Source organism: Leucoraja erinacea, chromosome 1, assembly GCF_028641065.1.
Source record: "Leucoraja erinacea ecotype New England chromosome 1, Leri_hhj_1, whole genome shotgun sequence".
In the NCBI taxonomy this organism is placed as follows: Eukaryota; Metazoa; Chordata; class Chondrichthyes; order Rajiformes; family Rajidae; genus Leucoraja; species Leucoraja erinaceus.
In genome coordinates this window covers 107,211,109-107,236,572 of record NC_073377.1, presented here as the reverse complement: position 1 = coordinate 107,236,572, position 25,464 = coordinate 107,211,109, and the positions used below count along the sequence as shown (strand labels likewise).

At 40.7% G+C, this 25,464-nt stretch overlaps 1 protein-coding gene across 1 annotated transcript in view; it reads right to left on the bottom strand.

Moving 5' to 3' along the window:
• LOC129700333 (EF-hand calcium-binding domain-containing protein 14-like) overlaps positions 1 to 25,194 on the bottom strand; it is a 46,595-nt gene extending 21,401 nt beyond the window's left edge. Inside the window, exons 1-4 of the mRNA XM_055640733.1 lie at positions 24,772 to 25,194; positions 21,727 to 21,896; positions 5,805 to 5,902; positions 1,316 to 1,411 (exon numbers count right to left, since the gene is read on the bottom strand). Of these exons, the coding sequence (XP_055496708.1) occupies positions 1,316 to 1,411; positions 5,805 to 5,902; positions 21,727 to 21,896; positions 24,772 to 24,884 (477 nt within the window). The 5' untranslated portion in view covers positions 24,885 to 25,194. The remainder of the gene's footprint in view (positions 1 to 1,315; positions 1,412 to 5,804; positions 5,903 to 21,726; positions 21,897 to 24,771) is intronic.
• Between the last annotated feature and the right edge of the window lie 270 nt (positions 25,195 to 25,464).

The following is a 25,464-nucleotide window of genomic DNA, read 5'->3' as shown; positions in this document are numbered from 1 at the left end:
TGTGCCACTGTGCCGGCTACACGAGTCACTTGCTGCAAAATGCTCAACTTGCAAGTAAAACTTGCTTTTGTAGTCAAACTATGCGATTGTCCCCTTGAATTTCTGATCAATGACGATCCCCAGGCTATTGATGGTAAAGCACCTTGTGATAGTAAGATTCAAGATTCAAGAGAGTTTATTGTCATGTGTCCCAGATAGGACAATGAAATTCTGCTTTGCTTCAGCACAACAGAATATAGAAGGCATGAATACAGAACAGATCAGTGTGTCCATATACTATTGTATAAATATATACACACATGAATAAATAAAACAGATAAAGTGCAAATAAACAGATAATGGGCTATTAATGTTCAGAGTTTTGTTTGAGTTGAGTTCAATAGCCTGATGGCTGTTGAATGTATTGAACCTGTTGAAGGTATTGAACCAATACCTTCAAAACCACTCTTGACATTGAAGGTAATGACCTTCAATGTCAAGAGTGGGTGAGTACTCTCCCGGATTGGAGATGGTCATTTTGTGACAGGAATGTTATTTGTCACATATCAGCATGTGCCTGAATTGTATTGAGATCTCATTCACAAAGAAGCTGCAACTAGAATGGAGCATTGTGTAATTGGCAGTGAATATCCTCACTTCTGACCTTATGATACAAGGGAGGTAATTGGTGAAGCCGCTGAATATGGTTTATCATACAATGTAATCAGCCACAATATGCTACAATGATTCCCGCAGAATCCTTGATGGTCTAGTGTTTCTTTAACTCCTATTGAATGATGTAATTAATTAATAAGTAACTGTGAAGCCATCCCCAGAGTGGTAAAGCCTAAGTGAAGATTCAACAAAACAGTGGATGTACAACTGAACAGCTGTTCCTTGGGCAAGTTGGCTCTTTTGTAGTCAATGAAAGATTTGGTTACTAGTTTAAATTTCTTGCAGTGAAGTAGTGAACCATGCCAGGATGCAGAGGGAGGTTTGGGTTGCATTCCATTAGGCCAGCAATAAGAGAATGCTGAAGGGAATGTGTGCACACTGCCTCTGCTGGAGATTTCCCTCAAGAAGGCCTCTCTGAGACTGATCCTTCATCACCCAGAGGCACGGCTGTGAAATAAACATGGTATTAAACCACACACATGAACCAACATTTTTTTATGCCAAAGTGTACACATTTTTTTTTTTTTTTATGACAAAATGTTTGGAAACAAGTCAACACATAAAATTACTTCATTTGATTTGTTAGCTACAAAGTGGCTTTCCATTCCCATTTTGTTTTTTCAACAGCATTGATATGTAGTCGAGTTTTGTAACGACGTACCTGATCTAGCACCTGTATTTCCTGCAAATTGTGCTCTGGCCTTTCAGTTGGAGTCCCATTTTTGTCTTGAGAAACTAAGCCTCTAATCTCTTCAAACTGTAAAAGAGGGCATTGAAAAGTTCAATGGAAAGCAACGCAACCATAATAATCACTTATTATGAAGAAAAGATTAATGGAACAACAAGTAAGAATTAGAACATTCAGATTGGTTGAAAATGCAAAAGATATTCTGGACTCAAATATTTTGGGTGCTTTACTCACTTCAGTGTTATAAATATTGCCGAAACATCCAGTTAGGAAACAAATGTGCATCCAGATGTCAAGCTCATAATGTGCTATCTACCATTTTGCTAAAGGCTCCTGGGCATTGTTCAGACCCATACCTGAAGTGGTCTCTCATGAAAATACTGGTGGCAAATGCCAGCTCAAGGTCCCCTTTCCCAAATTGTTTAACAACTGACCGCAAGTAAAGACCCTGCGTGCTCTGGTAAGTCTTTTCAAGCAGTTGACATTCACAATAGTCTTTGGACATGCAAGATTCCGCTTCAAATTAAAAACAGTTGTTGATTCATCAATCAAGTCCATTGTTGTTATATCATGCAACTATTGAAATGGCAGAAATTGGGGTAAGTAGACCCTGGACTTTATCCTGAATTCCTTTGATCCTCCAATGATGTTAAGCTTGTTTACTGTTTATTGGTAGTAATAAAGCAATATCTGAATTGTGATCTTAACCTAAACGTATGACTTTGAAGATTAATTATTTCTGAGTCATAGAGTAACACAGAATGGAAACAGGCTCTTCGGCCCAACTTGCCCATACCGACAAACATGTCCCATCTACACTAGTCCCACCTGTCCGCATTTAGCCAATATCCCACTTTACCAGTCTAAATGTTTCTTAAATGTTGTGATAGTACCTGCCTCATCTACCTCCTCGGGAGCTCGTTCCATACACCGACCACCCTTTGTGTAAAAAAAAGTTACCCCACAGGTTCCTATAAAATCTTTACCTCCTCACCTTAGAAATCTTTGATGGATTGATGAGAATGTGGGGGGAATAAAATGGGATTGGTGTAGAACTGGTGTAAAAAGGAAATTTGACTATGGTCTGAAAGAAGGGTCTTGAACGTGAAATGTTAATTCAGTTTTACTTCCCATTGATGTAACTTGACCTGGACAATGTTTCCAGCATTTCTTGGTTTTATTTAGGTGTAAAGGCTGCCCAATGGTCAGTACAGATTGTGTGGCCACTGGGCCAGTTCTTTGCTGTATGACTCCACAATCTCAACTACTGCCTGACCTGCTGAGCATTTTAGACATTTCTGTTCTACTTTTAGATTTCAGGAATCTGCAGTGGTTTTTTTTTATTTTTGGTACTATAATAGATTGGTTGACCATTTAAACTATAATAATGATTTACATCCAACCCTCACATTAATCAATTTTAAATTGTTCCTGTTCATATGCGAATCATGAGTTACCTGGAGCATCGAATCAGTCTTTCACTCTCAATAGATGCTGGTAAGATTTTAGAGTCCATTATAAAGGATGAGGTTACGTAATATTTAGGTCATGATAAAATAGGCCGACGTCAGCATGGCTTTATGATAGGAGGTCTTGCCTGCTAAATTTGCTAGAATTCTTTGAAGTAGTAAATAGCAAGTCAGACAAAGGAGAAGTTGTTTACCTAGATTTTCAGAAGGCCTATGATAAGGTGTTACACAGGAGGCTGCTAAGGAAGATGAGAGCCCACAGTATCAAAGGGCAGATACTAGCATGGATATCAGTTTGGACAGATGGCAGAAGGCCAATAAGGAGGGCTTTTTCTAGTTGCCTGCCAGTGACTAGTGGAGTTCCGGAGGGGCTGGGGCCGCTGCTCTTCACGTGGTATATTAATGATTTGGATGAGGGGATTGAAGGCTTTGTGACCAAGTTTGCGGAAGATATGAAAATAAGTGGAGGGGCAGGTACTGGAGAGGAAGCAGGGACTCTGCAGAAGGACTTGGATAGGTTTGGAGAGTGGGCAGCGGCGTGGCAGATGGAATATAGTGTAGCAAAGTGTGGAGTCATACATTGTTGTAGTAGGAATAATAGCGTAGACTATTTTCTAAATGGGGAGAGAATCCAGAAATCAGAGGAGCAAAGGGACGTGGAAGTGCTGGTGCAGGATTCCCAAAAAGTTAATCAGCAAGTCAAATCAGTAGTAAAGAAAGCAAATATATGTTTTTACAATACTGGAGAGATTTTGAGGAACAAGATTATTATTCAGGTTTTTACGTCATTACTCTGTTCTTAACAAAAATCTACCCATCATGCGAAACGGACAAATTTCAATAACAGACAAATTTCATCGTTTTACCTCCATTTTGGATCAAAAATGTGACATTAAAACCTCTGCCATTTAGTCATGAATATTTAATTCATAAATAAACTTCATATGGCTCCCTCATACATATACAGTTTGATAATGATCTAGGGAAATATCTTCATCAATACCAGGAGAAAAATACAGTAACATGTCTGGTATTCCGCCCAGAAAAGATCCCGTAACAGTCGTTGTGCTTGGTGTCCATTGTCACAACGACCGTTATCGGGGTCAGTACCTCCGTAAGTTAAACCACGGAGGCTCCAAACCTCTAATGCTTTTCAAAAACCCAACGAGGTATCCTATGGTAGTAGCAATTTTTGGGCGAGTTAATTATTTTTTCTTATTTTCCAATTTAATATATCAAAAACATTGTGGTGCCAAATATACAACAACAGTTTACGATATATTTTCCGACTTTTTAAAATCTATTAAAAAATTTTTTTTAAATTGGTCATCAAAACTAAGAAATTGAGCCAATCTGCAATTTGGCAACACACTGTCTCTTGTTTACCTTTCGTACGGACCAAGTCGCTAACTTCATTCCTTCGTATCAACTTCCGGAAGCTCCACAACGACCGTTACGGAGACATTTTACGTACTTTAAAAAATCATCCCAAATCAAACCTTCCTACGAATCATCAGCTCAAATCCATAAGGTAATGTACCTTTTAGATCACATTGGTGAAAATGTTTGGTTTTCGCTAATAATGTAACGTTCGTTTTCTGGGACACCAAACCTTTGAGTGTCCACCGCAACGTACGTTTGTGTGTATGATGTGTAACGCGCGTTGCGGTGTCAATGGTCTAAATGGTACTTTACCTTATGGATTTGAGCTATATCGATGGTCGATGATTCGTCAGAAGGTTTGTAACGACAACCATTACACAAAATGTATTTGTGTATTCTGATGCCATTTTCGGAAGCTTGCCATCAATATGCTATCTTTTCTTATATTTTTTTGTTGATACTATGTTAGTCATGAACCCAATCAAGTGCTTGTCAACTTTTTTGAAGGAATTTAAAATTTGACCCTCTTTGTCACATTTTTGTGTGCAGTATTGTAAAAAGACACATGCATTTATTTCGAGAGGGCTTGTATACAAAAACAGGGATGTAATGCTGAGGCTCCATGAGGCACTGGTCAGGCCGCATTTGGGATATAGTGAGCAATTCTGGGCACCATATCGGAGGATGCGCTGGCTCTAGAAATGGTCCAGAGGAAGCTTAGAAGAATGATCCCAGGAATGAGTAGGTTAACATATGATGAGCGTTAGATGGCACTGGGCCTGTACTCACTGGAGTTTAGAAGAGTGAGGGGGACCGCATTGAAACGTACAGAATAGTGAACGGCTTGGATAGAGTGGATGTGGCGAGGATGTTTCCACTTGTTGGAGAGTCTAGGACTAGAGGTCATAGACTCAGAATTAAAGGAAGTACTTTTAGAAAGGAGATGAGGAGGATTTTCTTTAGTCAATGGATGGTGAATCAGTGGAATTCTTTGCCATGGAAGGCTGTGGAGGCTATGTCAGTGGATATTTATAAGGCAGTGATAGATAGATTCTTGATTAGTACAGGTGTCAGAGGTTATGGGGAGAAGGTAGGAGAATGGCGTTAAGAGGGAGAAATAGATCAGCCATGACTGAATGGCAGAATAGATTGGATGGACCAGATGGCCTAATTCTGTTCCATCACATGATCTATCCTTGTTCCAACCCACTCTTAAATACATCCAATAGCACTTTTGTCATGTTGACAATCTTGCTTTCTTTCCACCATCTAACATCCATTCTCTATTGTCCATTTACTCTCCACTGCTACCCAACTATCCCATCATGACATAAAACACAACTTTTTCGATGCAACTCTGATGTTGCTAATGTTATAAAAAGTTAACTATTTCTCTCTTCACAAATATTTGCTCTGCTTAGTATCTCCAGGTTTATTCAACATTTTGGCACATGCTTTGCTTCTGCTGGGAAGAGAGATTAGCTACTCCCTGATAACTATATCAAATATTTGGTGAGAAGAATTTAAATCTAGCCATTAAAAACCTGTATCCAAATATATTTCAGCTGATTATGACACAAGTTGTATCTTGCATGGTTTAAGGAGATTACCTTCTTATTTAGATCCTCAAGTTTGTGGTTCAGGTTTGCATTTCCATCCACTCCAGTCCCTTCGCTGTGAAGCTGGTTGTCAATCCATTGACTAGGTTCTAATAAACAGCAATATAACAGACAAAACATATTTAGAGACGCAAGGCACTGCAGATGCTGGTTTTAAAAATAAAACACGAAAAAGGCTGACGAGGGCAGAGTTGTAGAAGTTGTCTATGTGGATTTCAGCAAAGCATTTGACAAGGTTCCGCATGGTAGACTGCTCAAACGTGATCAAATGAGAACCAACAGACTGAATAGAATTTAGGCTTCATGAAGCCGAGGGCGATGGTGGAAGGATGTCTTTTGGTCTGGATGCCTGTGACTAATGGTGTGCCTCAAGGATCAGTGCTTGGCCCATTGCAGTTTGTGGTTTATTTCAATGTACAAGGCATAATTAGTAAGCTTGCTGATGACACTAAAGTGAGAGGTCATGTATATAGTGAAGATGGTTATCAGATTATAGAAGGATCTTCAGTTGGGTACGTGAGCAGAGGAATGGTTAATGGTGCATAATGCAGATTGTAGAAGCTATTCATATTATTGTTGTTGTTTCTTCACAAAACAAACCTATATTTACTTTTCAGTTTTATTACAGCAAAACGCCCCCTAAATGCTTCACGACAGCATTGCAAATAGAAGCTTGAAGGAGGTAAGTTTCAAGGCATACATTAAAAGTTGGAAAATTAGGTAAAGAAATGGAGAAATAATGGAAAGCAATTCCTGCACTTTGGGCCTTGGTAGTTAGAGGAAGATCAGGCGTAATGAAGGGATCATACTTGGGATGGACACAAGGTCGGAAATGGAACGTTGTCTCTGTACTGTACACTGCACAATGACAATAAAGTTGTATCTGAATCGGAATCTGAAAATAATGGCATTGGCAAAAATTGCAGTCATTAAGGAGGGTAAGACCATGGAATGACTTAAAATCAGTGATGTGAATTTTAAAACAAGGCATTGTTTAATTGGGAACTAAGAGAGCACAGGTCAATGAATAAGCTTGATCCAAAGTGGACATTTGATATGTAACCAAAGTTATTCAACATTAGCTGTAGGAATTGTTGAGTAGTGAAAGCCAATTCTCAAGGCTGAACCATCAATGAGGCTTTGTTCAATGATCATTCATCCGCATTAATTAAAAGCAAATATTGTGGGAAATGCAAGAATTCAAGAAAATTAAAAGTTCAGACTGTTCAAGAAAGGGACGGAGTTAATGTTTCAAGCCTACAATCCAAAATGTGAATAGTTTCCTATTCCCAAATGCTACCATCTTAAATCATTCCGCATTTTCTCCTTTTATTTCTTATTTCCAGTGTTCATGGTATTTTGGTTTTATTGCTTCAATTAAAAAGCACCGACAGGTACATAAATCTGGAAACTATAAGATTTCATTTCAACAGAGGCACAGTGCCCTCCATAATGTTTGGGACAGACCCATCATTTATTTATTTGCCTCTGCACTCCTGAAATGGGGGGGGGGGGGGGGGGGGGGGGGGGGGGGGGGGGGAAGGACACTATGTATAAACACAGCTGTAATTTCTACACGGTGAAACCAAAATGTATAAAAATGGCCTTCATTAAGATCTGACAATGTGCACTTTAACCATATATGATTTTTTTAAAATATTACAAATCTTAAATTGTGGAGTTTTACCACAGGTAATGTCCCAGTTCCCTTGTTCATACAGAGAATATCAGATGGAGGTAAGAGAGTTTAAAGTTAATCTCCCATAAATTGAAAGTTAGTGAACAAAACTACAATACAACTCCATATCTGAACCAAGTAAGTAGGTGAGCAGGTCCACCAGTGGAGATTCTAGGTGAAATATAGACACAAAATGCTGGAGTAACTCAGCGGGTGACGCAGCATCTATGGAGAGAAGGAATGGGCGACATTTCGAAGACTTTCTTCAGACTGATGTCAGGGGAGGGAGTGGGACAAAGATAGAATGTAGGCAGAGAAAAGTAAGACTGCTGGGAGAACTGGGAAGGGGAAGGGGATGGAGAGGGAAAGCAAGGGCTATCTGGTTAGAGAAGTCAATGTTCATACCGCTGGGGCAGGGGTGTCAAACTCACACCCCGCGGGCCAGATGCGGCCCACAAAGGGGTCCGTCCCAGCCCCCAGGAAGATTTCCCTGATGCCAGAGCGTGCTGCAGCTGTCCACGGTGCTGGATCAGACTGCGTTCACGCATATGCGCCGCGATCCAGCACACAGGAAGTCGCATTTTGCCCGTGACCTAAAATGAGTTAAAATTAGTTTGACATCCCTGCGCTGGGGTGTAAACTACCCAAGCAAAATACGAGGTGCTGTTCCTTCAATTTGCGCTGTCCTAGGCCTCACTCTGACAATGGAGGAGGCCCAGGACAGAAAGGTCAGATTGGGAATGGGAAAGGGAGTTGCAGTGTTGAGCCAGCGGGAGATCAGGTAGGTTAAGATGGACTGAGCGAAGGTGTTCAGTGAAAAGATCGCCGAGCCTGCGCATGGTCTCGCCGATGTAGAGAAGTTGACAGCTGAAACTGTGGATACAGTAGATGAGGTTGGAGGAGTTGCAAGTGAACCTCTGCCTCACCCAGAAAGACTGTTTGGGTTCTTGGATGGAGTTGAGGCGGAAGTAAAGGGACAGGTGTTGCATCTCCTGCAGTTGCAGGGGAAAGTACCTGGGGAGGAGGTGGTTTGGGAAGGAAGGGACGAGTTGACCAGGGAGTTTGAGGGAATGGTCTTTGCGGAAAGCAGAAAGGGGTGGAGATGGGAAGATGTGGCGCATAGTGGGATCCCGTTGGAGGTGGCGAAAATGTTGGGTGATTATATGCTGTATGCGACGGCTCATGGAGTGGAATGTGAGGACAAGGGGGACTCAGTCCTTGTTACGAATGGGGGAAGGGGGAAGAACTGGTGTTGGCAAGATCTGATCCAGCATCTAACTGTTTTACATAGTGATTGCTCTTCTGAGTGGAGCATAGTGAATGACAGCCGTCCCACTTGCTCTCTGCATTACACTGTTTACTTGTAGAAACCACATTTTTGTTATCTACAAAGTAAAACTGCTGGGTGGAAGTTCACATTCAACATTTAGTATAAACTGTTAATTAATTATTTGATCCACTTACTAAGAATATAATGTTTAATCGGAGTACAAAGTTTGCACAACTTAAATCATCCCTTTTGCTTCATTTTAGGTGTCACACTGCTTGTCACCAAGTTAATTGGTACTACATCCCATACTACCATTGGTTGTGGCCCCCTCTTATTTAGTTGATCAATTATGTGTCCAGGTGCAGGAGCAGCTCCTCAATGACCGAGTTAGGGAACTGGAGCAGCAACTGGATGACCTGCAGTCCATCCGGGAAGACAAAACCTTCCTGGACATGATCTACAGTCAGTTCTTCACTCCAAGAGTACAGGAGGTGCGACAGATAGGGACGGAAAGAAAGAGGACAAAGTGGGTGCAAGAGATCTCGGTGGAAGTTCCTCTTGCAAACAGGTACGCCCTCTTGGGAGCTGTCAGGGCAGACAACGCTACCAGTCCGAGCGGCGGACAGGTCGGTGGCTCCAATTCTATCGATGAGACTCAACCGGCGAGACCGATGTCAGGCAGAGCCATGGTGGTGGGTGACTCCATTGTCCAAGGTGCGGAATGAGATTCTGTAGAGGCAGGCGAGCCTCGAGCATGGTGTCTTGCCTCCCTGGTGCCACGGTTCAAGATGTCTTGGACCGACTTCAGAACATCCTGGAGAGGGAGGGTGAGCGGCCGGGAGTGGTTTTGCATGTAGGCACAAATGAAGTTGGGAAGAAGAGGAAGGAGGTTCTACAACGCGAGTTGAGATTTAGGAAGAAGGCTGACAAACAGGACTTCTAGGGTGGTTATCTCTGGATTGCTTCCAGTTCCACTTGCTGGTGAGGGTAGGAACAGGGAGATAGGGGATCTGAATATGTGGCTGAGGGGGTGGTGCAGGGAGCCGGGATTTAGATTTCTAGAACACTGGGATCTCTTCTGGGGTAGGGGTGACCTGTACAAAAGGGGCGGGTTACACCTTAACTGGTGGGGGACTGACATTCTGGCAGGCAGGTTTGCTAGTGCTACACGGGTGGGTTTAAACTAAATAGCAGGGGGAAGGGATTGCCAAATTGGGAATATAAGGATGGAGTTAAACGGGAAGATAGTACAGGAAAAGTTATGAAATACACCCGAATTAATGGGAGGGAAAGTTCAAGAAGGGACAAGTGAATAAGGTCAGGTGAAATAGGAACCGGCGTGAGAGGAGTGGAGGTGAATACCAAATTAAAAGTGTTATATATGAATGCGCAAAGTATAATAAAGTGGATGAGCTTGAGGCTCAGTTAGAAATTGGTGAATATGATGTGGGAATTACAGAGACATGGCTGCAAGAGGATCAGAGCTGGGAACTGAATATTCAGGGGTATACGTCCTATCGAAAAGAAGGGCAGAGGGAGTGGGGTAGCTCTGTTGATAAAGAATGAAATTCAGTCCCTTGCAAGGGGTGACATAGAATCAATAATTTAGAGTCATTGTGGATAGAACTGAGAAATTGCAAGGGCACAAACCCTAATGGGAGTTATCTACAGGCCCCCAAACAGTAGCTTGGATATACGGTACAAGTTGCATCAGGGGGTAAATTTGGCATGTAACAAAGATAATGCTACAGTGGTTATGGGAGATCTCAACATGCAGATATACTGGGAAAATCAGGTTGGTACTGGACCCCAAGAAAGGGAGTTTATGGAGTGCATCCATGATGGATTCTTAGAGCAGCTTGTATTGGACTCCAGGGAGAGGGCAACTCTGGATTTAGTGTTATGTAATGAACCGGATTTGATGAGGGAACTCAAGGTAAAGGTACCATTAGGAGATAGTGACCATAATATGATGTTTTAATCTGCAATTTGAGAGGGAGAAGGTAAAATCGGAAGTGTCAGTATTAGTTAAACAAAGGGACTATGGAGGCATGAGGGAGGAGCAGGCTAAAGTTGGCTGGAAAGGGATCCTGGCAGGGATGATGGTGGAACAGCAATGGCGGGTATTTCTGGGAATATTCCAGATGATGCAGGATCATTTCATTCCAAAGCGGAAGAAAGATTCTGAGGGGAATAAGAGGCGACCGTGGCTGACAAGGGAAGTCAAGGACAGTATACAAATAAAAGAGAAGACGTATAACATAGCAAAGATGAGCGGGAAGCCAGAGGAATGGGTAACTTTTAAAGATCAACAGAAGGTAACTAAAAAGGCAATCCGGGGAGAAAAGATGAAGTACGAAGGTAAGCTAGCCAAGAATATAAAGGAGGATAGTAAAAGCTTCACTGGGTATGTGAAGAGGAAAAAAAAATAGTTAAGACAAATGTGGGTCCCTTGAAGACAAAAAAAGGTGAATTTATTTTGTGGAACAAGGAAATGGTAGACGAGTTGAACAGATACTTTGGATCAATCTTCACTAAGGAAGACACAAACAATCTCCCAGATGTACTGGGGGACAGAGGGTGAAGGAGGAACTGAAGGAAATTCATATTAGTCAGGAAGGTGTTGGGTAGACTGATGGGACTGAAGGATGGTAAATCCCCAGTGCCTGATGGTCTGCATCCTAGGGTACTCAAGGAGGTAGCTCTAGAAAAAGTGGATGCATTGGTGATCATTTTCCAATGTTCTATAGATTCTGGATCAGTTCCTGTGGATTGGAGGGTAGCTAATGTTATCCCACTTTTTAAAGAAAGGAGGGAGAGAGAAAGCAGGGAATTGTAGACCAGTTAGCCCGACATCAGTGGTGGGCAGGGTGCTGGAGTTGATTATTAAAGATGTAATAGTGGCACATTTGGATAGCAGTAACAGGATCGGTCCAAGTCAGCATGGATTTACGAAGGGGAAATCATGCTTGACAAATCTTCTGGAATTTGAGGATGTAACAAGTAAAATGGACAAGGGGAGAACCAGTGGATGTAGTGTTTCAGAAAGCCTTTGATAAGGTCCCACACAGGAGATTAGTGGGCAAAATTAGAGCACATGGTATTGGAGGTAGGGTATTGACATGTATAAAAAATTGGTTGGCAGACAGGAAACAGAGTAGGGATTAACTGGTCCCTTTCAGAATGGCAAGCATTGACTAGTGGGGTACCATAAGGCTCGGTGCTGGGACCGCAACTATTTACAATATACTTTAATGATTTAGATGAAGGAATTAAAACATTAACGATTTTGCAGATGACACAAAGCTGGGTGGCAGTGTGAACTGTGAAGAGGATGCTACGAGGATGCAGGGTGACTTGGACAGGTTGGGTGAGTGGGCAGATGCATGGCAGATGCAGTATAATGTGGATAAATGTGAGGTTATCCACTGGTGGCTAGAACAGGAAGGCAGATTATTATCTGAATGGTGTCAAGTTAGGAAAAGGGGAAGTACTACGAGACCTGGGTGTCCTTGTACATCAGTCACTGAAAGTAGGCATGCAGGTACAGCAGGCAGTGAAGAAAGCTAATGGCATGTTGGCCTTCATAACGCGAGGAGTTTGGTATAGGAGCGAAGAGGTCCTTCTGCAGTTGTACAGAGCCCTGGTGAGACCACACTTGGAGTATTGTGTGCAGTTTTGGTCTCCTAATTTGAGGAAGCACATTCTTGCTATTGAGGGTGCAGAGTAGGTTCAAGAGGTTTTGCCTGGGATGGCGGGACTGTCATATGATGAAAGATTGGAAAGACTGGGCTTGTAGTCACTGGAATTTGGAAGGATGAAAGGTGATTTTATAGAAATATATAAAATTATTAAGGGATTGGACATGCTGGATGCAGGAAACATGTTCCTGATGTTGGGGGAGTCCAGAACCAGAGGCCACAGTTTAAGAATAAGCCATTTAGAACTGAGATGAGGAAATACATTTTCCACACAGAGAGTTGTGAATATGTGGAATTCTCTGCCTCAGAAGGCAGTGGAAGAAGATTCACTGGATGCATTCAAAAGAGAGTTAGATAGAGCTCTTAGGGCTAACATCATCAAGGGATATGGGGAGAAGGCAGGAACGGGGTACTGATTGTGGATGATCAGCTATGATCACATTGAATGGCAGTGCTGGCACATTGATCACATTGAAGGGCCGAATGGCCTACTCCTGCACCTATTGTTTATGTATTATATGTGTGTGAGAGACAATAAACATTATTCACATAGAAATCAAACTGAAACTTTAACATCCACAAAGTACATGGCAGTTAAATAGTTCAGCATTGGTTACAGCTGCATATAAAAGTATAATTACAGGGTATTCATTAAAGTCCAACAATCTCAACAGCAGAATATTACTTATGCATTCTTTTGACATAGATAGCCACTTCTAACTCAATGAGCTATCTGTCTTCAATTCGTTATCTTGTAATTTAATCATCGTCATCTTGTGTTTTCCCTGCAAGCTATCTCATAAAAAAACTCTTTACTTTACCTACTCGGCTAATAAAGCTCTATTGATTAACCCAGTACCAGGGAACAAAAGTCCCCTTCTACTTAAAGTAGGTCTCAGATATCACCATTTCCAACACCGGCTGAGCTTTGTGGGGCTGCAGAACAAATGATCCCACCTGAATCCAATCTTTTCTTTGTAGCCAAATAATAACAGACCTAAAGTCATGGTTTCCGTAATAGATCCTTACAAAGATATTGGAATAGAAACACGAGTATCTTCTCAATTAGGTCAATATTCAGTTCCAGGCTTGCTCCTTTCCTCATAATAGTTTAACTACACTATTGCTGTTAAGTGGGTTTCTCCAATGACTACATGAGTTGTGGTAGATCTTGTATTTTATTAATTGAAAAGCTAAAAGCTAAGCTAAGCTAAAAGCTAAGAAACGGGAATAGTGCCGGAGGATTGGCGTACTGCGCATGTTGTTCCATTGTTCAAAAAGGGGTCTAAGAGTAAACCTAGCAATTATAGACCTGTTAGTTTGATGTCAGTGGTGGGCAAATTAATGGAAAGAATACTTAGAGATATTATATATAAGCATCTGGATAAACAGGGTCTGATTAGGAACAGTCAACATGGATTTGTGCCTGGAAGGTCATGTTTAACTAATCTTCTTGAATTTTTTGAAGATGTTACTCGGGAAATTGATGAGGGTAAAGCAGTGGATGTTGTGTATATGGACTTCAGTAAGGCCTTTGACAAGGTTCCTCATGGAAGGTTGGTTAAGAAGGTTCAATGGTTGGGTATTAATGGTGGAGTAGCAAGATGGATTCAACAGTGGCTGAATGGGAGATGCCAGAGTGTAATGGTGGATGGTTGTTTGTCAGGTTGGAGGCCAGTGACGAGTGGGGTGCCACAGAGATCTGTGTTGGGTCCACTGTTGTTTGTCATGTACATCAATGATCTGGATGATGGTGTGGTAAATTGGATTAGTAAGTATGCAGATGATACTAACATAGGTGGAGTTGCGGGTAATGAAGTAGAGTTTCAAAGTCTACAGAGAGATTTATGCCAGTTGGAAGAGTGGGCTGAAAGATGGCAGATGGAGTTTAATGCTGATAAGTGTGAGGTGCTACATCTTGGCAGGACAAATCAAAATAGGACGTACATGGTAAATGGTAGGGAATTGAAGAATGTAGGTGAACAGAGGGATCTGGGAATAACTGTGCACAGTTCCCTGAAAGTGGAATCTCATGTAGATAGGGTGGTAAAGAAAGCTTTTGGCGTGCTGGCCTTTATAAATCAGAGCATTGAGTATAGAAGTTGGGATGTAATGTTAAAATTGTACAAGGCATTGCTGAGGCCAATTCTGGAGTATGGTGTACAAATTTGGTCGCCTAATTATAGGAAGGGTGTCAACAAAATTGAGAGAGTACAGACGAGATTTACTAGAATGTTGCCTGGGTTTCAGCAACTAAGTTACAGAGAAAGGTTGAACAAGTTAGGGCTTTATTCTTTAGAGCGCAGAAGGTTAAGGGGGGACTTGATAGAGGTTTTTTAAATGATGAGAGGGATAGACAGAGTTGACGTGGGAAAGCTTTTCCCACTGAGAGTAGGGAAGATTCAAACAAGGGGACATGACATGAGAATTAAGGGACTGAAGTTTAGGGGTAACATGAGGGGGAACTTCTTTACTCAGAGAGTGGTAGCTGTGTGGAATGAGCTTCCAGTGAAGGTGGTGGAGGCAGGTTCGTTTTATCATTTAAAAATAAATTGGATAGTTATATGGACTTGAAAAGAATGGAGGATTATGGTCTGAGCGCAGGTATATGGGACTAGGGGAGATTATGTGTTCGGCACGGACTAGAAGGGTCGAGATGGCCTGTTTCCGTGCTGTAATTGTTATATGGTTATATGGTTAAAAACAACTCCAAATGCTGGAAATCTGAAATCCTGAAAGTACTCAAGTCAGGCATTATCTGCAGTGGAAACAGAGTTGGTGTTTCATGTTGACCCACTGTAAATATGGAGAGATATTGAATATTAACTTTAGTCTTGCCCCTCCATAAATGTTGCCTCACCTGAGTATATCCAGCATTCTCTTTTATTTCAGATTTTCAAATACCAAACATAAAAAAGAATACAGATCCAAAGAATCTGATGCAGAACAGAAAATATTAAACACACAGTAATGATGAAGGGTCTTCTACCTAAATATTAGCACTTGTTTCCCTCTCCATAGAAAGGGATATCTCTCTCTCTATGGATATTGTCATGTGCTCAACATTTATAGCATTTTCTGATTTTACTGCAAACAGAAGTTCAAACAGAGTCGTAGAATTGCGATATGCAAACAACCCCTTTGGCCCAATTTGTCCAGTTGGCATCCTGGGCTAGGCCCGTTTGCTCATATTTAGCCCATATCCCTCTAGTAATCTATATGGTCTCACGCATCTGCAGCTATACAATATAATCCAGCATTTGTAACATTACTTTAACATTTTTGTTGTCTTTGTTCTTTTCCCTCTATCGACATACATCCAGTCAGGTTAGTTATGATTAATAAGTAATCATCACCCACTTTTGATTCATGGAGCCATACAGCATGGACCATTTGGCCCACCATTTCCAAACTGACCAGTGGGCACCCATCCACATAAATCCCATCTTCCAGCATTTTCCCCATTGGTTTTGTATTGAGACAGGTAGATTTATCCATTTTATATTGTATCTGTAGTATGTTTGTCACTCGTTCCATCTGTCCAAGTCGCCAGGTGCTGGCTTAAGATCGGTACAGAGTACTCTAAATGTGACCGGAGAGAATTCCAGAGAATTCCAGAGATTCACCACTCTCTGTGTGAAAATATAGTTCTTGGGGCTAACGGAATCAAGGGATAGGGGGGAAAAAGCAGGAACAGGGTACTGATTTTGGATGATCAGCTATGATCAGATTGAATGGCGGTTCCTGCTCGAAGGGTCAAATGGCCTACTCCTGCACCTATTTTCTATGTTTCTATATCAGGAATGTCTGAGGCCCAAGCACGGATGCTCTGCTACTCTGCTAGTTAGTATCCGGCACCCAAGAGAAACCTGTTTATTCCTCGTCTGTTTCATTTCTGTCAATCAGTTGTCAATCCACAGAAATACATTACCTCCAATAACATGCATTAAAATTTTAAACACTAACCTTTTATGTGGGACATTATGAAAGGCTTTTTGTTCTCAGCATTGAGAAGTGTTTAGAAGATTGAGGAGATACTAGGATGCCCACAAGCAGAAAAAGTAATAAAGCACAGGCAAAATTTCAGAAAACTAATTTGGGAAAAAAAACACTCAGTTGACGTCTTGGCTGTTGAGTGAAGCAGAGGCTTTGATTACGAATAAGCATGGAACTAAATATTTTGAACAGATGAAATTATATCGACTTATTCTATTGGTTCATTTGGTTCTATTTCTCTGTTAACTTTAATGAATGCTGCTGAACCAATTTGCATTTTATCTGGTAAACAATGGACTGCAGCTTGTGTAATTTCTCTCAATGGGAGACCAAGCATATTAAGGAATCTCTACATTGGTGTGTACAACTGCATAATGTGGATAATGGTAAAGACGAAAAGGCTGGGAAGGGAAATTAGGCATTGCCCATGAAGGAGAATATTTTAATGTAACATCATAAAATATGGATCACATTGAACACAAGGTTAGTAAAACATCTGCTGCAATTAATTCTGATGCTTTCAATTCCAAGTCACAATTTCAATGGGAACAGTCTAAGGCACCTAATTATAACATTCAAAGCAAATCTTTCCTTTTTTAAAAACATATGTACTTTTAATTCTATTTATAAATCTTTTCTTCTACTCATATAGATGTTGATGTCAGATTCTATCTGGACTGATTAACAATTTGCTACTTTTTAAAAACATTGGGATCAGTTGTTTTTAGCCTAAAATTTCCTATTCCGTGTAAAATGATATTATGCAAATTGATATCATCAATTTGAACATTTCTGAAAATCCTAATTCAGAATAAATTAATTCTCTTCACTCTGGATCTCAAAGTTGTATCATATTCGTCAACTACTAGACAAATTAATTGCTATCTAGAATTTGCATAAAGCAATACAAATGGATTTCACAAATTTTAATGTTACATAGGTTCTGTTTTTCTCACTAATGAAGAAAAATCCCCCAGAAGTTGGCCCAGAAGATGTTTGAAGTAAAGTTAGGATGACTTGCCTGCAGAGAGAGGCATGCACTAAAACAGAATCCCAATGTCTAAATTCCCACTGGCAATGGTTTCAACTCAGTGATCACTAGTACAATCTATCTTATGTTAGATCTCCCATTACACAATATACTCATGAAAAATGGGCACTAACCAATCCAGTTGCTTTGCATCTTCGACAATTTAAATTTAAATGTATGGAAGTACTTTTTAAATGTAAGATTGCACGATTTGGGTTATAAATATGGAAAGTATGAGTGCTAATGTCAAACGAGACAACTGTCGCTATATTTCAAGCAACTCTACAGTGATTCTAATTACTTTGCAGAATAATTACGCTGCTCAACAGGCATTTAGATAAAATAATTCTGTGTTACAAACTCATTTATTTGGTGAGTAATAGAGGAATATGCACAGAAATAGAGTATTCAGTCCTTCGGGTTCAGACCAACCATCAATTCACACTAATGCTCCATTTACAGTCACAACACAGTACAGATCCTTCAGCTCAACTTGCCCATGCTAACCAATATGCCCCATCAACACTAGTTCCACCTGACTGGCATTTGGCCCATATCTCTCCAAACCACATATCTGTCAAAATGTTTCTGAAACGTTGTGATAGTACCTGCCTCGATTACCTCCTCCAACAGCTCATTTTATACGCCCACTACTCACTTTATGTAAAAAAGTGGCCAGTCAGGTTCCAATTAAATCTTTCCATCCTCACCTTAAACCCGTGTCCTCTAGTTCTCGATTCCCCTATTCTTGGCAAAATACTGCAATTTTTCCTCTCATGATTTTGTACAACTCCATATGATCACCTCTCATCCTCCAGCACTCCAAGGAATAAAGTCCTAGCTTGCTCAACCTTTCCCTATTGCTCAGGCCCTCGAGACCTGGCAACATCCTTGTAATCTTCTCTGCACCCGTTCCAGCTTGACAACATATTTCCTCTAACATGGTGACCAAAACTTAACATAATACTCTTAATGTGGCCTCACCAATGTATTATTTAACTAAACCATGACCTCCCAACTTCTATACTTAATTATCTGACTGATGAAGGCCAATGTGCCAAAAGCCTTTTTGACCACCCTGTCTACCTGTGATGCCACTTCCAAGAAACTATGTACCTGCACTCCAAGATCCCTCTGCTCTTGTCCCATTTGTTTTATTTTCCCCACATTCCTATCAAGTCCCCCAAATTCTACTAGTCACCATGTGCCAATTTACAATGCTCAATTGACTCCTAACCTATGTGACCTTTGGGATGTGGGGGGGGGGGGCAACTAGAGCACTGTGAGAAAACCCCAAGTGGACCGAGGGAGAACCTGCAAACTCCACACTGACAGCACCCAAGGTCAGGATTGGGTTTGGGTCTCTGGGCTGTGACTCTACTAGCTGCACCAGTGCGCCATGCAATCACATTTCCTTTCTGAATTTACAGACAAAAATGACCATTGTTACTTTCAGAAATCCCTCATGTTTGTATGCCGAAGTGAGAAAGGAGCCTCCAGTTTGAAGCCTTAGCCTTTACAAAATTCCACAAATAAATTAAAATGTCTCCCATGTAATACACATTGGGAAGCACAATGAGGCAGCTAACAGAGGCACTGCTTCACAGTCCTAATCCCGAGTGCTGGCTGTGCAGTTAGCACATTCTCGCTGTAAACCCGTGGGTTTCTTCCAGGTTTTCTAGTTTCCTCCCACATCACAAAGTGGTGCTGGTTGGTAGATTAATAAGTCACTGTAGCTTGCCTCTAATGTGGTAGAATTCTGATGAAATTGAGGGGGAATCAGCATAAAATAGAATAAGTATAGATGGCTGATGATCAGCATAGACTCAGTGGGCTGAAAGGCCTATCGCATGGCTCACTGACTTGATATTACATCACATGGACAATTCCTATGAAAAACCTTTGAACAATATTTGCCAAAAGCTGTGCATGGTTATTTAGAACTGCTTTCCAAATAACCCAACCCAATCCAAGTAAATATCCATGGCAATCATACAATAAAAATATTTTAATCATTAACATGTCTGAACTGACAAAACTTTGTATCTAGAATATTTTTATGCTTAAGGTATGTACAGGGCAAATTTAAAAAAAGTTTTAAAAAATGCAGTGATGGCAATGAAATTTGCACTAGAATCTATCTATCTCTGCCTTAAAAATATCCACTGACTTAGCTCCAAAAGCCTTAAGTGACAAACAATTCTACCACCCTCAGACAAAATAAATTTCTCCTCACTTCCTTCCTAAAAGAACATCCTTTAATTCTGAAGAATGTTCTTTAATTCTGAATTATGCAGTTTAATGTTGGCATCATGGTTGACACAGATACCGTGGGGCAAATGGCCTATTCCTGCCCTGTGCTATGCTTTATGTTGGGTTCTATGTTAAGCAGCTAGCTGATAAACTTTCATTGCTTGTAGCTGTAATTTATCAATCAACATTTCATCTGTAAAGCCAGCAAGACTTTTCATACACAATTGCAGTTCTGTTTCGTTAGTTTTAACAGCCTTCTTTAGATTAAATGTAGAAAATAACTAATGAGAAGTCACTTTTCTTTGTTGGAAAAAGATATATATTTTTCCCCAGAAAAAACCTCAAACAGAAACTAGAAACCAAAGCTTTTTTTGGGGAGTTCTACTTTGCTAAATTTGCAGGCAACAAACTTAGGTACGGGTGATCGAATGCAATTACTTCTTAACATTAAAGATCAAAGCATGCCTTGAACATCATTCAAAAGCTGAAACATAACGCAAGAGACTGATGTTATTAGAGATCATACAGAACATCAATGAATGGGCAATCAGTTGACCCATTGAATCACTGTCCCTTTGCTCACATCCCTTTGAAATCAATGGTTGAAAAGTGGCTTAGTTTCTCAGTGGGCAGATTGTTCTTTCTGGAACATCACTCATTGAAAATTGCCCCACATCTGTGTGTTGATGCTTTTAGAAAATAAAAATACCCTGCACGTTTAATAATGTTTTGATGTAAAATCGAGCTCCACAAATGTAAATGAAACCAGGAGAATAAATGAGTATTGCATTAGAAAGGTTTAATTAATTCTGCAAGTTACCATGACATTATTCATTACCTTAATTTCTGAATTTATCAAAAGTGCAGCAAAAATTGCTCAATGGTGGTCAAATTTTCAGACTGAAGAATGGAAGGTTATGTTTACATAACTTTTCCCAATATTTTGCCTGACATTGTTTGTAGGAGACTGAAGATAATTACATGTAATTGTACTTTCAGAAAAGGACCTGCGTTGAAGTTCCGATAGTCTGTGCCAATATAGCATATTCCTGCTTTCTCGCCAAAAACTAAAGATGTTGCCATGACATGTGGTTTAATTCTGCTTTTATCAGACATTTCACCCTTCGTTTTAGGATCAATGCATTCCAGAGTGGAAATTGGAATTGATCTACTAAAGCCAACCTTCAAGGCCAGCCGCAAGAGTGACTAATGTCCTGAATTGAAGGGCTGTCCCCATCAATGGCACACCTGTCTGTCACATGTAGTGAGAGAGAGCACATTCAATTTAATTAGGTCACTGACTCTTGATTGTAAAGATGAGAGCAGATATGTGGTTTATTTTTACCTTTGTATTAATTGATGGTATCTAAGGAGTTTCAAAGAAAATTATCATTTCATTTAAAAAAAGTATATTTTTGCTTGATGCGTTAATTTGGTTTAAGCTGTTTTGAATTCTCCTGTTTTCAGCATTCATCCATCCCCCCCCCCCCCTCCCTCCCCTTGTAGTATCAGTAAAGCTAAAGCTGTATGTTCAACAGAAAGTTGCATGCTTTCATTTTGAATAGTTACAAAATTTAATGAAATGAAGAACATCAGGAGGTGGGACAGAAAAATGTAGGTAGCAATTATTTGAGTTTGATGGTCCCTTCTCTGTACATGTTATATCATACATTCTCAGAATTGCACAATCCAAGATGCTATATTAGCTCTTTCAAAGAGCTATCCTATTCCCCTGAACCTTCTCCACAATCCTGCATTTAATTTGATTTTGAATGAGATTTGTAACAACCTCGATTTCATTATCATAAATCAACCTCGATTTCATTATCAGTTTTGTTCAAATCTAAGGCTGGAAAACTGTAATTAAGATAATTGTGTATATTTTTATACCCCAACTTGAACTTTAATCAAGCAATGGTAAAATAAGTTAATTTATTTGCATAACAGTTTGAAGTGATTGGCTTGTATCTCTACGTTTTGCTTACCGATGGTTTGCTCCGTCTTTATCATCTGTATTTCCTGGTGCAGCTTCAGTATACAGAGAAACAAAAATACTTGAGTTGTGAGGAGGACAAAGATGAAAAAACTGTGACAAACCCACTGTGGCTGACACCAAGCAGAACATCTGCCAGCTTTACTTGCAGTATATTTTCTCCTACAATAGAAAGAAAAAATGTAATTACTATCACAATGTCATCACACCTTTGCTCCAGTTATATTGCACTAATGTGTTCCACACACCTGATGCATTAATCAAGATACAATCCAACAGTTTGCGAGTTTTATTAAGTTTTGTGTTCTTAGTATTACAGGTAAAATGCTGACAGCACTGAAGTGGATTGATATATTTCACCGCTATAGCTATGTGCAATAATACAATCAGTACTACAATCAGCCTTCAGAAGCATTGCCAATGCAAGCATAATAGCTGAGACATACAAGATTCCACAATTGTCCTGGTCAGCTTTCCATCTTGGACATTTCATGCACTTGAGCTCATCCATTGTCTGTTGTGTCCCCCACCATCAAACTAATTTTAAGACTTCTACCCTTGTATTTAAAATTCTCCATGGCATGCTTCCTCCCTAGTCCTACAGCATTCTCCAGTCCTGCAGCCTTCTAATAATGTTCTACTCATCCAACTCTTGTCTCTTGTGTGTACACAGCCACCATCATTCATGGATGTGTCATCACTCAGCTTGCCCTAATTTTCTTTGTTCCTACTACTTCTTTCTTTAAAACTCCTGAGTAGTCATTTACTTGACAAAGCTTTTAGTAACCAGTTTTAATGGTTTTCTTTGGTTCAGTGCCAAGGTGTTGTTCTAATGTGAATGTTTGGAATCGTGTAATATTGCTTCTAAACTTTTAATTTCTAAAATTGGTGTCATTTAAAATGGGCTCAGATGACAAGACAGGCAGCAAGAAGGTTAAAATTTCAGGCCATTATCAGAACATTGATGTGAAACGTTAATTCTGCTTCTCTTTCCTCAGAATGCCCGACTTTCAAATGCCTCTGTTTTCTGACTAAAGCTGGTAATAAGCAAGAAGTGTGATATTTGGAGGGTAAAAGTATGCATGTGCATATTGGGGCAGAACAATTATTGATGGTAAATGCATAGTAACTTGTTTTGGAGGGGTTTCAGCATTGTTATGATCGTCACATATGGAACTGATCAAGGAGGTCCATTACTTAAGGAACTTGTGAATGGGAAAAGGCTTGCAGTATTGTTTAACACAATCCTGACTGTTCTAAAATCTTACCTCCAGTTTCACGTCATGGATCTGTTTCACTTGCATAAAATCACTCTATTAATGACCTCATTTTGAAATTTTAATGCCTCTAGTGATAAATTGTTCCCAATGTGAGCCATCCTCCGTGTGAAGAAGCATTGCCCAACATGATCCTGAATGGCCACATTGCAATTCTAAACCCCTGGGTTATGTATGGGCTCAATTTCTGAGAACTATCTGCAAGTTGATCTCTGGGTCGAAGGGGCCAATTTGCTATGTTGCCAATATCCTACCGCTCCCCATATACTTACTGTAATTATTTCATTTCATTGAAGTCACTAACACACTATCCATAATTAAACTAATGAAACGTATATCGTTACCAGCCATGTACAAATACCATGAAACATTTTATTACAGTCAGAAGAAAGGTCTCAACCCGAAAACATCACCTATTCCTTTTCACCAGAGATGCTGTCTATACGGCTGAGTTACTCCAGCATTTTTGTGTCTACGGTTTAAACCAGCACCTGTAGTTCCTTCCTACACTTTATTAGTCATTACTAGCTTGAAAATGTTCTGGGAGTGTATGGGAATTTTATCTGGGAGTGTATGGGAATTTTATCTGGGAGTGTATGGGAATTTTATTTGGGAGTGTATGGGAATTTTATTTGGAAGGTACATGGTTAAGAAGGAGCGATGTGGGACAAACGTGGGGAGTTGGGACTAATGTAGATGATCGGCATGGGCAAGTTGGGCCGAAGGGCCTGTTTCTATACTGTATGACTATCTGAGTCAGGTCATTCTATCCTAGGGATTCCTACAAGGATCCAGACCAAAGGGAATGGTTGTTCTAGGTTACGAATCCCTTATCTATGTGCAGCCCTTACATACGAACATGCATTTGAGAGGCGGGTGGGTGGATGTACTGGCCGACGCGCCTGTAGCATCTTATGCCGCTGGCAACTCTGTTGGTGACCGCAATTCTGACTTGTAAACAATTACAGTTCAGAGGGATGGAGTCCTGCCTTAACCTGGACACACACACACACACCATAATCACCTTCAACGTCCATGCCAGAATGGCCTCAAAACTTCAATATTCATAGGATATTTAAAATATTTGCACTTTTGTGGGATTCTTAACTATCGTACAAACAAGACCTTGCAATATGTGCAAGTTATCACGAATCACTAAATAATAATGGCTCATGATATTGACTGCAGAACAGCTATTGGTGAAGGCAGTGAGGATAATTTGTTTGCTCTTCTGTGAAACAAGACCAAAGTTTCTTCAAGGTCCCCAAGAAAGAACAACACCCAACAGGGCTGCAATATCGCAGTAACCTTTGAAGATACAAAAAAAACGGCAGATGCTGGAATTCTGAGCAAAACACAGAGGACTGGTTGAACTCAGCGGACCTGGAGGAGGGTCCCACCGCGAAACTTCGCCCGTCTATTCCCTTCCCAGATGCTGCTCGGCCCGCTGAGTCCACCCAGTATTTCGTGTTGGAGAAAGAGCCGCAAGTCTGGTTCTCCACCATGGTGGAGCCGCAACTCCACCTAGTTTGCCCGTTCTGTGTGTAAAACACTACCAGAGCAAAATGAAGTCTCGATCCAAAACGTCACCTATTCCTTCCCTCCCTCCAGAGACGCTGCCTGTCCCGCCGAGTTATTCCAGCATTTTGTGTCTATTCTCGGTGTAAACCAGCATCTGCGGCTCCTTCCTGCACATGGTTTATTTTTGTTTGGGAAAGCAGTTACTACCTAGTGTGCCGCTGGTCGCGACTTGTCCTTACCCGTTCTTCTCCGATCCACCGTCCATCAGGGACATGTTCATCTTGTTGAACTCCTCCGTCTCAGAGTCGTCGTTCAACAGCACGTACTTCTCCGTTTTCTTTGACTCCGGCATGGTGTTCACGGTCGGAAATCGCTCACAAATCAGCGCCCGCTCTCACTCTCTTCAGGCAAGTGTGACCCGTGGAGGTTTACTTTAGTTTAGTTTAGTTTGGAGATACAGCGCGGAAACAGGCCCGCCGATCCCACACACTTACACTATTCCTACACACGGAACAATTTACAATCTTTACCGAAGCCAATTAACCTACAAACCGAATGTGGGAGGAAACCGGCGGTGAGGCGGGAACCTACCAGCTCCCAGACACTTGGTAAGTTTCAGCATCAATTACCTGCAGACCCCACCCAGTCGGTCAGGACGGGACCTCTTGCAGCCCGCACTCAATGACTCACTGTTTGCACGATACATTTGGGTGTTTTGTTAGCCTATATAATGTAGAAATTCCATTTCAGTAGTGCACCAAATAGTAACAAGGTTTTTACTTGATCTGAAAGGCGCCTGCTTCAAAGACAAGTTATAACGCCTTTTATTTATTACTCAGTATACGCGGACTTTCAGGATTTAAACATATACCGTGCCCAATGTACTTCAAAATATAAAATAAATTGTGTGATTCATCATAACAACTTGAGAC